This window comes from Hypanus sabinus, chromosome 21, assembly GCF_030144855.1.
Source record: "Hypanus sabinus isolate sHypSab1 chromosome 21, sHypSab1.hap1, whole genome shotgun sequence".
Classification (NCBI taxonomy): domain Eukaryota; kingdom Metazoa; phylum Chordata; class Chondrichthyes; order Myliobatiformes; family Dasyatidae; genus Hypanus; species Hypanus sabinus.
The window spans coordinates 36,953,303-36,967,791 of NC_082726.1; the positions used below are offsets into that span (position 1 = coordinate 36,953,303).

A 14,489-nucleotide genomic window follows, 5' to 3' on the forward strand; every position below is an offset into this window, starting at 1 on the left:
TGGTCCAAGGGTCAGCGAATGGACGGAACTGTGAGCTCCAATGTGTACACTAGACTGTTTCATTAAAATGGGCCCTTTTTCTTTTTATTTTCTTTACTAAAGCTATAGTCAGATTAAGATTTATAAAGTTCAATAATCTAACTGCATATGGTGTACTGCCTGATATTTTGTGGTACGGATTTGTAACCAGGCAACACATCACACAGCACCCATACAAAGGAGATTTCTCAGTTTGGCTGGGCCAGAGGCTGTCTTCCCCTGGACAAACGCAAGCTGGCTGAACATGAAGGTTATAGTTGTTAACACAAACTACATATTTCAATGTCCCTGTGATAAATAAATCTTAAAATGAATCAGAATCTGAGCTTAGATATATACCCTCATCAATCTGGCTTTTGATTTAACTTGCAGTACAAGTGCGTATGGGTGAATTGGAGGCTGTTTTCAATTCAATTCAGCAGGACTAGAACCAGACAGACCACTGAGGCAGACTCTTACTCAGTGATTAAGGATGAACGAAGAAGAAGTGGTTCATAGTTGATAGAATCAATTTCAAGTGAATCAGGAGAAAACACAGAGTAAATGTGAGTCAATGGAAGCAGAGAAAGGAAAAGTTACTTGGGTCTTTATCATTTGAAATTAGTAGCAGAAGCCAAAGTGCCAGCAATCGCTATTGGGATATCAGGATTCACTGTAATCAATGATGAGAAATCAGTTCACCTTTGTTGTATTATTTTGAAGACAAGAGAGTAGTCCTGAAATGAAAGCAGAGACTGATAAATTAGTTATGTAATTAGTAGAAATATATTCTTCCGACATTTCCAAAAGCCTTTTGAAAGCAAGAACTGCGCTCTCACCTTGTCGTAATCTCTGAAGAATGGGTTCACCAATAACTGTCTCTTCTCTACTTGCAGAGAAAGTTCTCTGAGGACATCTTCCACCCGCTTTTCTTCTGCATCTGTTAACTTTATCCCAAGCTGCAGAAAAGAACAAAATCATTATGAACTTCTGAGAGGTATTTTCTTGATGTCAAATCTTTGTAATTCCATGGTTAGAATTCAGCTAGAGCATTAATTCTGTGTATCACAGACATGTAGTTTTCTGAAATCCCTCTGAGATATTTGAGTAAATATTGAATAAACAGAGGATGTTCTGCTTTGAGAAAGAGAATAAATGGACTTTTGAGGAATTTTAAAGGAAAGAATAGGGCCGAATAAGACAAATTAGTTTTATGAGTAATTTATGACAGGTAGTAGAGACTTTAGTAGATGAATTTAAATTGTTTTATTGCATACATTTTAATTTTTTTTTGTTTTTTCAGTGACTTTCTTTATCCCTCATACCACCTTTCCAAATACCTTCTTCCTGTCCACCCAGTACCAATGATTACCTGGAACATGTCCACACTTGCATTACTGGTCACTTGCACAACCCATCTTGCACCAGGGTTCTTTTTAATGCATAGAAAGAGGATAGTATAATTCCAAGCACTTTTGCATGATATGATCTGATCTGTATGTTTTGAAAAGTAGGAACTAATTGCTTAGTTTTCAAAGTCTGCATTTTTTTGTTTTAGATCTTTCACCCATCAGATACAAACTCTGAAAAACGGAAATACTATTTAAGTAGCAGTTGCCTTGAAGTTAGTTAACGACCTGGCAGATACAAAATGCTGGAGGAACTCAACAGGTCAGGCAACACCTATGGTAAGGAATAGACAGCTGACCTTTCAGGTCAAGACCCTTCATCAGGACTGGAAGTAAAGAGGGGGAGAAGCATGAATTAATGATCTGACTCTTGGGCTCTTCATCCATCCCATCCTCCGCTGTAGCAAACCACAACATCACATAACTCACTATCCTCACTTGACCATCTTACACAGCAGCAAGATTGCCAACATCTCCCCATCTCTGTCTTCCTTTGAGCATTCTCTCATTGCTGAATACATGAAGAGAGTATGTTTCCTTAATACTGGCTCATTCCCAGCAATGGATGAATTCTAGGACATGATTACTCTTCCTCCTCGCCGCTCCATTACAGCAGCTTCCAGTATAGGGCTTCCTATAACGAGCAGCTTGCGAATGTGATCTTTACATCTGAAAGCTCACCTTGAATAGAGTTCCATTTGCTGGCCTGTACACCTCCGCTCTAGGGTATTTTTCCAAATGAGGAATATTAAATGCTGTGGAAATAAATATTTGTGATGGAACATTGATATTGCCTGAAGTTGTACACACATAACACACAAAAGTTATTCAGTCACATTTATCTGACAAAATTATAAAGGTCCTGTTTGACCACCATTGTGTTTTAAAAAGAAGCACCTTCGCAATATCTTTAACTGAAACAAGTCTGCTGGATCTGGAAGGACAAGGTAGTGTGCTGGACAGTCAGGGTTAGATACTAGAGGCATTGAGGGAGAGAGCAGGAGAAGACCGTCCACACAACAAAGAACTAAAGAGATTTAAATTGCAAACTCAATGGTACGAGATGCGTTTCCTCACCATGTTCCATGAAATCACAGAAATCACGATAGCGAACTCGGCCATCTGGTGTGCCGAAACATTTGAGAAGTGTCTGGATATCCTGCTCTGTCAAGTCACCTTCTTTGCCACAAGCCAAATTCAGGCCTCGTATAAACTGTGGACAATGAGTAATAAATTAAACAATTAATGAGGAAGCTGCCACATGGTAGGTTGGTTCAGAAGGTTAAAGTATGTGGGATCCAAAGTGAGGTGGTTAATTAGATCCAAAATTGGCTTGGTGATAGGAGGCAGAGGGCAGTGGAGAAAGGATGTTTATTTTTCTGATTGGTGATCAATGGTCTACCACAGGGATTGATGCTGGGGTCCTTATTCTTTGCGATTTAGATTAATGTCTTGGGTGTGAATGTTGGAGATATAATCTTTGGATGACGTGAAAGTTGGGTGGTGTTGTGGATAGTGAGAAAAGCTATCTAAAGCTACAGTAGGAGCAGTTCAGGTGGAAAGTTGGGCAGAGCATTGACTCATGTATTTTAATTTTGACAAGTGCATGGTATTGCAATCTGAGAACTTAAATAGAGGAGGGACATTTCCAGTAAATGGTAGGGCACTAAGAAATTTTGATGCACAGAGAGACCTTTAAGTTCAATCCATAGTTCCCTGAAAATGGTGACAATATGGTGAAGAAGACACTTGGCTTGCTTGTCTTCAAAGGCAGAGGCAGAGAATATAACAGCTAGAATGCTCAAAAAAACCTGCTTAATCCACACCTGGAGTGCTTTGTGCAGTTTTGCTTGCTACACTATAGGAAGGGTGTGGTTGCACTGAGAGAGTGCTGAGGAGATTCAACAGGATGTTGACTGGATTATGATTTATGAGAAGACAGTTCAAAGGCTCCGCCATTTCATCATGGCTGCTCCTGGATCCCATTTAACCCCATACACCAGCCCTCTCACCATATCCCTTGATGCCCTGACCAATCAGGAACCTATCAACTTCCACTTTGAATGAACCTATGGACTTGGCCTCTACCGTAGACTGAGGCAGAGCATTCCACAGATTCACCACGCTTTGACTAAAAAAATTCCTCCTTATTTCTGTTCTAAAAAGTCACCCCTCAGTTTTGAGCCTGTGTCCTCTAGTTCTGGATACCCCTACCAGAGGAAATATTCTCTCCACATCCACCCTATCTAGTCCTTTCAACATTCGGTAGGTTTCAATGAGATCCCTTCGCATTCTTCTAAATTCCAGTGAGTGCAAGTCCAAAGCTGCCAAACACTCCTCGTATGCTAATCCCTTCATTCTTGGAATCATCCCCTTGAACCTCCTCTGGACTCTCTCCAAGGACAATACATTCTTATTTAGATAAGGGGCCCAAAACTGATAACAATACTCCGTGTGGCCTGCTAAAGCTTCAGTGTTATCTCCTTGTTTTTATATTCTATTCCCCTTAAAATAAATGCCAACATTGCATTTGCCTTCTTTCCCATAGACTCAACCTGTGAATTAACATTCTGGGAGTTTTGCACAAGGATTCCTAAGTCCCTCTGCACCTCTGATGTTTGAATTTTCTCCCAATTTAGATCTTAGTCTGCACTATTGTTCCTTTCACCAAAATGCATTATCATACATTTCCTAACATTGTATTCCATCTGCTAATTTTTTGCCCATTCTTCCAATTTGTCCAAGTCCTGCTGCAATCGCATTGTTTCCTCAGCACTACCTATCCCTCTACCTATCTTTGTGGCATCTGCAAACTTTACCACAAAGTCATCAATTCCATTATCTAAATCATTGACAAAGTAAAAGGTAGCAGTCCCAATATGACCGCTGAGGAACGCCACTGGTCACTGGCAGCCAACCAGAAAAGGCCCCCTTTATTCACACTCACTGCCTCCTACCTGACAACCATTCCTCTATTCATGCCAGTATATTTCCTGTAATCCCATAGGATTTTATCTTGTTAAGCATCCTCACGAGAGGCACCTTATCAAATGCCTTCTGAAAATCTAAGTAAATGACACCCACTGCCTTTCCTTTGTCCACCCTGCTTGTTGCTTCTTCAAAGATTTCTAACAGATTTGTCAAGCAAGATTTCCCTCCACAAAAGCCATGCTGATTTTGACTTATTTTATCACTAGTTTCCAAGTGTTCCGAAACTTAGTCCTTAATAATGGACTCCAACTCTTTCCCAGCCACTGAGTTTAGACTAACTGGCCTATAATTTCTTTTCTTCTGCCTTTCTCCCTTCTTAAAGAGTGGAGTAACATTTGCAATTTTCCAGTCCTCTGGGACCATGCCAGAATCAAGTGATTCTTGAAAGATCATGACCAATGCACCTGTTATCTCTTCAGCAACCTCCCTCAGGACTCTGGGATGTAGTCCATTTGGCCTAGGTGACTTATCCAACCTAAGGATAAGTTTGCCTAGCACTTTTTCCTTTGTAATAGCAATGGCACTCGCTCCTGCTCCCTGACACTCATGAACTTCTGGCATGCTGCTAGTGTCTTCCACAGTAAAGTCTGAAGCAAAATACTTATTAAATTAATTGGTCATTTCTTTGTCCCCCATTACAAACTCATTAGCATAATTTTCCAATGGTACAATATCAACTCTCTCCTCCCTTTTATTCTTTATATAACAGAAAAATACTTATAGTATTCTGCTTTATATTATTGGCTAGTTTGCCCTCATATTTCATCTTTTCCCCTCTTATAGCTTTTTTAGTTGCTTTTTGTTGAATTTTAAAAGCTTCCCAAGTATCCAACTTGCCACTTATTTTTGCTATGTAATATGCCATTCCTTGGCTTTTATGCAGTCCTTGACTACCCTTGTCAGCCATAGTTGCCTAGCCCTGACATCTGAGAACTCTTTCTTCTGTGGGACGTATCTATCCTGCGCCTTGTGAATTATTCTCAGAAACTTCAACCACCTCTGCTCTGTTGTCATCCCCACCAGTATCCCCCTCCAATCCACCTGGGCAAGCTCCTCTCTCATGCCTCTGTAATTGCAATACTGATACACATAAGTTATGCTTCTCCGTCTCAAATTGCAGTATGAATTCAATCATATTATGATCACTGCCTCCTAAGGGTTCCTTTACGTTAAGCTGACTAATAAAATCAGGGTTATTACACAACACCCAATCTAAGATAGCCTTTCCCCTTGTAGGCTTGAGCACCTGATGTAAAAAGCTATCTCACAGGCGTTCAACAAATTTCCTCTCTCGCAATCTGACACCAACCTGATTTTCCCAATCCCCTTGCATATTGAAGTCCCCCATTACAATTGTAACATTACCTTCTTTGGATGCCCTTTCCAGCTCCCTTTGCAATCTCAACCCCACATCTTGGCTACTATTTTGAGGCTTATATATGATTCCCATAATGTTTTTTTTACCCTTGCAGTGTCTTAACTCCACCCACAAACATCTCTGACCCTATGTCACCTCTTTCTAAAGATGTAGTTCCATCTCTTACCAAAAGAGCCACACCACCACCTATGCCTTCCTGCTTGTCCTTTCAATACAAAGTATATCCTTTGATGTTCAACTCCCAATTCTGACCTTCTTTCAGCCACAACTCAGTGATGCCCACAACCGACCAATCTCTAATTGTGCCCAAGTTTGCCCACCTTATTCCGAATGTTACCTATATTTAAACACGGCAACTTCGGTCCTGCATTCTTTGCCCTCATGAATTTTGCCTCTGTGATACAATTTAACACTTTGCTTGCATGCCTCAATGGCCCGGAGAGCACTGTTGACTGGAGTCAGGGCTTTATGCTTTGGTAGGGACACCCATTGCCAAACAGGTCAAAAGGCAGTGGCCAGACTAAGAGTGATCCACCGGTACTCCAGATTTAGGGGTTCAGCTCAGGGCTAACAACACTGACAGGTAAAACAGAACTGTTCAGAAACAGCAAAGAAAAGTCCTTCTACATCTGTGCATGATGGAATTCCTGAGTCTCCACCCAGGGCTTACATGACTGGCAGTAATGAGAACTGAGCTACTGACACAATGAAGGAAGCCCTGAACACTGCCTGAGATGGAGAACCTTTTCTGCTGCCCTAAAAGTCAGCAGCGTAAGGGGCAGTAGGTAGGATATGTTTTGAGTTTTTTTTTGTGTGTTGCATTAGATCCAGAGAAACAACTATTTTGTTCTCCTTTACACTTGTGAACAGGAAATGACATTAAACAACCTTGAATTTTGAACCTTGAAGAAAAAATTTTATAGAGGATAAACAAATGGAGTGATGAAAGTAATGAAAAGAAAGAGCAAATAAAATGAGGGAAACAACAATTAATCAGAGGCAACTAAGTTTGGGGTGGCAGGGTGGAGATATGGCTCAACCAAATGAGATGTAAAGTGCTCCTTCCCTCTGTTAGCCTGCAAGTCACCTTTGGACAAGGAGTAGCACCTGCTTAGGCCAACAATCAGGGTCACATGAAACCATGAAAGCTGGTGGTAGATAGCTGTATCAACAGCTGGTGCATATCACAAGTCCTGGTTAGGTGACCATTCACACCAGGTGGATAATCTCTGAACAGCATTGATAATGGCTGGGTCACCTAAATTGTAAAGACACTGCCCAGAAGGCAGCAATGGCAAACCACTTTCTGTCAAAAAATTTGCCCCATGGAGCGTGAGTGCCCATGTCACACGACACGGGACGTAGTGATGGTGATGAACCAAGTTTAGAAGAAGGTCACACTTTCCAGTTGTGGATTGAATGTTCCACAGACCTGTTCAAAGCTAACACCTGCCACACTGGTTTTACTGATGCTGCAGACTACTGCATGGACAAACTCACATGATACACAACTGCTCCAGGTTTTAATAGGAGTTCAGATGGGGAAGTAAATCGGTGGCAATTATACTGAAGGCAGCATTGCTTCTTACATTTTAGATAACTTGAACTTTTTGCAAAAGGTTCCTCACTCACTTGACTTTCTGTGATAAGACCAATATGCAGTCTGTCGTAATCCTTGAAGAATTCTGGCGTTCGAATCCCCTTTATGAAAACAATATTCCGGATTTTGTCGAACACCTCTAGAATCTCTGGTGATCTGGGTAACTGTAAACGATGTTAAAAATTCAATCAGCTTATAGTTTTGATCAATGGTATCAATTAGCTATTTTTTCATTTGTTTTCATGGGAACTCTGTAAGAAAGGTCTTTCTATAGGGGAAACGTTCTATTTAAGTACCCATTACTGGCATTATTTAATCACTGCTGCTGTGTGGGATGCCTACAGAGTGAAAGCTCCATCAGGAAATATCTTATAATATTTTCATGATGCAGTCCCAGATCAATGGGAGGATAGGTTAGATGGAAACAATCACTCATAAAGCAAAGCAATCACTCAACATTTCCTACAAAGATCTGCTAAATGTTATAGAATCACAGCAATCCTTCAGCTCATCATGACCATGTTGACTATCAGGTAGCTGACATTCACCCAGATTTAACTTCCATCTACTCCAGGGGCAATTTGCAGTGGTCAACCATTCTATAGACCTGCTCATCTTTGGGAAATGGGAGGAAACAAACCTACTGTATGTGGTCACAGGGAGAATCTATGATGTTTTCTGAAGCTTCTTGGATTTGTAGGCGTTGCACCTGTAACCTGTTGTGTTTTCTACCTTCCCATTATATCATTCTTCCAGAAGTGTTTAACCAAGGACCAACGTTCACCATCCCCATATACATTTACATGTATTAGGAATTTGCTGTGGAGTGTTGATTAGACCATTACATGCAATAGAAAACAACATTCAACAATTATAAAGAATAAAGGAAATAAAATTCAAGGTTCAAATACAGATATGGAATAAAATGTGCATAAGTAGCAACATTATAAAAAGTGGTTTAAAGCATTTACTGTGCAGTGTGGTGACGGGGATCGTAGAGGCGGCTTGGGTGTCTCACAAGAATTGTTGATCAAATTAACCACCTGAGGGAAGAAACTTTTAAGATGGTGTGAAGTTTTTTGTTTTAATAACCCTATTGCGATATCCAGAAGGGAGATTTTGAAAAAGGCAGTTTTGAGGATAGGAAATGTCTGCTATTATTTTTCCTGAGCAACTCACGCAAATTGCTGGAGAACTCAGCAGGTCAGACAGCTTCTATGGAATTGAATAAACAGTCAACATTTTGGGCCAAGGCCCTTCCTCAGGACTGGATAACAAGGGGGAAGATGCCAGACTGAAAAGGTGTGATGAAGGGAAGGAGGACAAGCCAGTAGGTGATAGATGAAAAAGGTAAGGGGTTGGAGGAAAGGAGAGTGCCAATGGGAGAAAGGGACAGAGGAGGGGCACGAGGAGAAGGCGATAGGCAAGTGAGGATAAGTTGTAAGAGGCCATAGTGGGGAATAGAAGAAGAAGGAAGGAGAGGGGAAAAAAATTACCAGAAGGAGAAATCAATGATCATGCCATCAGGTTGGAGGCTACCTAGATGGAATATGAAGTGTCGCTCCTCCAACCTGAAAGCGGCCTCATCTTGGCTGAAGAGGATGTGATGGACTGATATGTAACAGGAATGAGGATAGGAATCAAAATGGTTGGCCACCCATAAATTCCGCTTTTTGTGGATGGAGTGGGGGTTCACAACAAAGTGATCACCCAGTTTATTTCAGGTCTCACCGATTGTAGAGGAGACAACATCAGGAGCACTGCATGCAGTAGGTGATCCCAACAGATTTGCAGGTGAAGTGTTGCCTCACCTGGAAGGTCTGTTTGGGGGCCCGGAATGATGGCGAGGGAGTGGGGGGGGTGAATGGGCAGATGTTGGATTCCTCTCACTTGCAGGTTTTTGTGCCAGGTGGAAATTAGTGAAGAGGGGCAAATGAACAAGGGAACCACAGAGGGAGTGACCCTGCAGAAAGCAGAGAGTGGGGGGGGGGGGGCGGGTAAAGATGTGTTTGATGGTAGGATCCTGTTGAAGATGGCAAAAGTTGTGGAGAATGATGAGTTGGATACAGAGGCTCATGGGGTGAGTGGTAGATTATTTTTCCTGCTTGCTTCTTTGTCCTGGATACATGCAAGTCCCACAGTGATGGTAGATTAATAACCTTTACTGACAGTTTGCTGCAGTGTTTCTATATTGTGAGAGGCTGCTGCAGCAAAACAGACGGTAATGGCTCTCTGTGATAGCTGTGTAGAATTGCACCACTACGTTCTGGGTAAGATGAAATTTTGCAACTGTCTCAAGAAGTACCTCTTCTGTTGAGCCTTTTTGTTAATGAAGGAGATTTGGTTCTCCCACATGACGTCCTGCAAAACAACGGTGCTCAGGAGGCTTAATATTGAAACAGTGCTTAACTGTAGAGTGGGTGAGGGATGAGTGACTGATAATGAGTGGGTGGAGAGGAGATATATTTCTCCTGATGTCAATAGGTATTTCCATTGCTTTGGGGCATTCAGCTCCAAGTTGTTGTGATTGCACCAAGACATTAGCTTATTTACTTCCTGGTGGTACTTGGATTTGTTTGCTGTGATGATTAGTCCAATGACAGTGATGTCATCTGCAAACATTACCTGTTTAACTGATGGATCACTGGAGACACAGTCATTGGTGTATTGATAAAATAGAAGAGGGGAGAGGATGTACCTCTGTGACACACCAGTGCTGAATGAGTGAGATGTGGAGATGTGCTTGCTCATCTCACACACTTCTCCTTGCAGAGATGAAATTTGTGATCCACCTGCATATTGGACCTGGTACGAGAAGTCTGGAGAGTTTCACTTGCAGAAGCTTTGGGATGACGGTAAAGAAGACTAAACTGAAATTGACAAAGAGAACCCTGACATATGTACCAGGGGAGTCGAGGCACTGTAGTGTAAACTCAAGACCAATGTCAGAATCAGAATCACATTTAATATCACTGGTATATATTGATATTAATTGCATCATCTACAGATCCGTTGGCTCAGTAGGTGAACTGCACTGGATCTAGAAAACTTTTGAGTAATGGATTTGAGAAATGACATGACCAGCCGTTCAAAAGTCTTCATTATGTTTGATGTGAGTGCAACTGGCCTGTAGCTACTGAGTCCAGTGATCCTCAATTTTTTTGGGGGAACAGGAATAATAGAATTCTTGAAACATGCTGGAACAGTGCATAGTTTAAGAGACTACTTGAAAATGCCTGTGAAGGCTGTAGACAGCTGGTTAGCACAGTGTTTAAGTTTGGCAGGTGGGACAATTAGGGCCAATAGTCTTGTTATTTTGCCTCCTGAACAGTTTTTTCACCTCCTCTTCCTTGACAACAAAGGCTGTGGACTACTGAGGTTGGTTTGGCTGAAAGGGTAATCAAGAGGAGTCACTGAAGTGTGATCTGGAATCTATATCAGCAGTAGAACTTATTTAACTGGTTTGGGAGGCAAGGGTCATCGAGGCAGGTGAGTGCTTTACTTTTGTAGTTAGCAATGGCCTGAAAGCCTTTCCAGACCAGTGAACAGTAACCTGTAGAAAACTGGTTTTCCTGTTTCAATTGAATATTGGTAGCCGACCGTCCTGATCACCTTCTCCAGATTATACTTCATTTGTGGGCTTCACCATTTTCAGTTTTTCCCTGTATACAGAGACAAGCTAAATCATGGCACAGTCAGAACACCCAAGATGGGCTTGGAATGTAGCACGTTAGGCATCCCCGCTGGATATCGTGAAAAGAGCTACATGTTCTTTTTTCAGAAAGCAGCCAGAAAATTTCACATTAGATCCCTTTCAAGAAGTCACCAACGATTCCAACTATAAAGCTGCATTTGGGGGCATCACATTGTTGCAACAAAGTATTCAAGGCAAGCTTTTGGTAGCAGTATTGATTACTAGGAGGAAACTGGAGGTGGCCACACATAGGATATGTGTCAGTGTTGTGTGAATTTTTCCCAAAAGTGAGGGCTTGTTGTGTCATGCACTGAGGGAGGAAACACATTTGACTAGAGGCACAGGCTTCTATCTACACAATTCAGCTTTCCAGCTTTGCAGGATTATCCTGGATTTTACAATTCTTAAAATTTAAACTTGAGGATTATGGTTCAATCCGGGGGGGGGGGGGGAAATCATGAGAACTTATCTTTATAAAAGGATTTCCTATTAAATTTATATTCAAAACTCAGATAAGCTAATTTAAAAAAATATTGGACTGGGAAGAGCTGTTTAATTATCGCCTAAATTTCTCTTTCTAATTAAGAGAAATTAATTTATTAATTTATTGTAAGTTATTGTGATGGGAATGTTGAGGAGTTAAATAAGGGAATGTGGGGTGATGAGGTTAAAGATTTTTATCTCTGGGCTAACAAGAATGAATCCCTAACCTTAAATGTACTGTGTTAACCAAGAGGTTATGTCAGTGCATCAGCCAAGTTAAGTTTCAGGTAAAAATTGATAACCTATGAACAAAGTTTATTACTAGCCTTTCTCAAAGATTCAAAGCACGTTTATTATCAAAGAATGTATAAATGGTATACCTTGAGATTTATCTGCTTACGTGCAGCCACAAAGCAAGAAACCCAAATAACTAAAATTTTAAGAAAAAGAAAGACCAAAAGCCACTGCACAGAGAAAGAAAGAGAAAAAAAAACACAAATCATGCAAACAATAGAAGCAAGCCAACAGCATTCTGAACCAGACCGAGTCACCAGATCTACTACTGGAGCAGCCGGAGTAGGCCCAAACTTTGATCCCCAGTTCATCACATCAATGGGGCAAAAACTCGCAGGCCAGCAGGCGAAATCAGCCTGACCCTTGCCTCTGTTCTCGACACCTGGACTTCTAGACCATCAGTGCCGGTGTTTAGTGCCTTACTCTAGGACCCGGATCCCAGCGCCATTCTCAATCTCACCAAATCAGCCCAGCACATGGAGTGATCCAACCTTGCACCCAGGTTAAGTGGACGGGCATCGAAACTCTTCCGCATCAACTCCTCTCCAAATCTCCCACTCCATCTCCAGCAGCGACATGAGCTCCGTCTGCAAACCTGGTTCGAACACGTTGCGCCTCGCAATGCCCCAGCATGACTCATCCCTCGAACCAGCCTCGCCTCTATCTCCCTCCTCTCTGTCTGCGGTGATAGCTCACCACAATTCGCTTCAGGAAAGATGTTATAAGTAACGTTTTTAGACAAATCTCTTTCAATGTACAAGTAAGCTATTGCGCCTTTGGTAGCACCAATATAAAGGAAGTGTATTGTGAATATGATGAAAATTACCCCACAGTGATTTCAGATCCCAATTCCAATCTTTCGTTCCCGGCCTCTCAGACACTCACTTCCCCCTGAAAATAGCCAAACACCTTGAAACCAATATATATATACTTTTTTTTTTGATAAGAAACAACAGAAAAGGGAAATACATGGAATGGCTAAAACAAAAGCCTAACCTAAAGTCCAAGAAGCAAACACCAAAACTGAAATCCAAGAATCAGATGCAGAAACGTAAATGACCATCAAATACCATGTACGGAAATCCAAGCACTGAAACTTTAAGACATTGAAATCCAAATGAAACATTCAGAAGCAAACACAGAGACTCAAAACCAAAAGATAAACAAGAAAACCCAAAGAAACGAACTAAAAATAAAACAAACCCCATGAAACATTGAAACCAACTGAGTATTGAAACCCTGCGTCATATTCTAGCACCTACCTCAGGTGGCCAGTACCCATAAGGAATAGTTGGTCTAACTGGTGGGTCTGCTTCCATCGTCTTGATCCTATTGCGAACATCATTGCAAAAGGAAATGTAGTTGACGAAGCTAGGTTTCCCTGGCACTGCATAATGAGAGGCGATCATTGAGACCATCTCATCTGACAGACCAACGGGACGTGTTATAGCTCGGTGGAACTGAAGAAGAAATGGGAGAGAAATCTTAGGTTATGCCTGACTATTTAATTTATTTTAGAATATCATAGCCAATCAATTCCACCCCTGTATATGGACTCGCTAACAGAAGAGTGCTTGCAAAGTAACTTAGGTTATGTGCTGAGCATATTACAATTAACAACATAATGCAAATTATTACTTCCTCAGAATACTAAAGAAATTTGACATATCTCCAGTGACTCTTACCAATTTTTACAGATGCATCACAGACAGTTTCCCATCCAGGTGCATCACAGCTCGGTTTGGCAACTGATCTGCCCAAAATCACAAGAAATTGCAGGGAATTGAGAATACTGGCTTTGGAAATCAGCCAATGTAGTCAAAGACCACTCCCACCCTGGTCATTCTCTCTTCTGCCCTTCCCCATTGGGCAAAAGATGCAAGGCTTGAGAGCACAGACCACCAGGCTTGAGGAACACTTAATTCCTGCTATTATCAGACTCTTGATGGACCTTTCATATTCTAAAAGATGAACTCTCAATCTCCCAGTCTATATTGCTCATGGTCCTTGCTCTTTATTTATCTACCGGCCTGAACTTCCTCCGTAGCTCTAACATTTTATGACATGCAAACAAAAGCTTTTCATATTATCTCAGTACATGTAACAATAATAAGTCAATACCAATGCCATAGTATCAAGTAATTGCAATAGTGCAGGAGGCCATTCATCCCATCAAATCTGTGCTGACTCTTTGTAGAGTCTTTGGAGAACAAATAAGGAATTGAGACTCTGTATAGTATTAGCTTCAAGTACTAAACACAAGGCTGTGCGCTTAGCCCCCTGCTCTACTCGCTTTACAGTTATGACTGTGAGGCTAAACACAGCTCCAATGCCATGTTCAAATTTGCTGATGACACTACTCCTATAGATCAAATCAAAGGTGGTAACAAATCAGCATATAGGAGGGAGATTGAAAATCTGGCTGAGTGATGCCACAACAACAACTTCTTATTCAATATCAGCAAGAACAAGGAGCTGATTATTGACTTCAGGAAGAGGAAACCAGAGGTCTATGAGCCAGTCCGCATTGAAGTATCAGAGGTGGAGGTCAGCAACTTTAGATTTCTGGATGTTATTATTTCAGAGGACCTGAACTGGGCCCGGCACATAAGAGCAATTATG

General features: G+C 41.4%; 1 protein-coding gene across 2 annotated transcripts in view; it reads right to left on the reverse strand.

The window, feature by feature from the left end:
• The window catches only part of LOC132378963 (uncharacterized), a 73,410-nt gene that overhangs the window by 36,891 nt on the left and 22,030 nt on the right, over window positions 1–14,489 (reverse strand). For both annotated transcript variants that reach the window (XM_059946351.1, XM_059946352.1), the window contains 5 exons: window positions 13,130–13,327; window positions 7,429–7,560; window positions 2,505–2,640; window positions 2,109–2,182; window positions 858–977 (listed from right to left, as the gene is read on the reverse strand). In XM_059946351.1, the coding sequence (XP_059802334.1) occupies window positions 858–977; window positions 2,109–2,182; window positions 2,505–2,640; window positions 7,429–7,560; window positions 13,130–13,327 (660 nt within the window). The remainder of the gene's footprint in view (window positions 1–857; window positions 978–2,108; window positions 2,183–2,504; window positions 2,641–7,428; window positions 7,561–13,129; window positions 13,328–14,489) is intronic.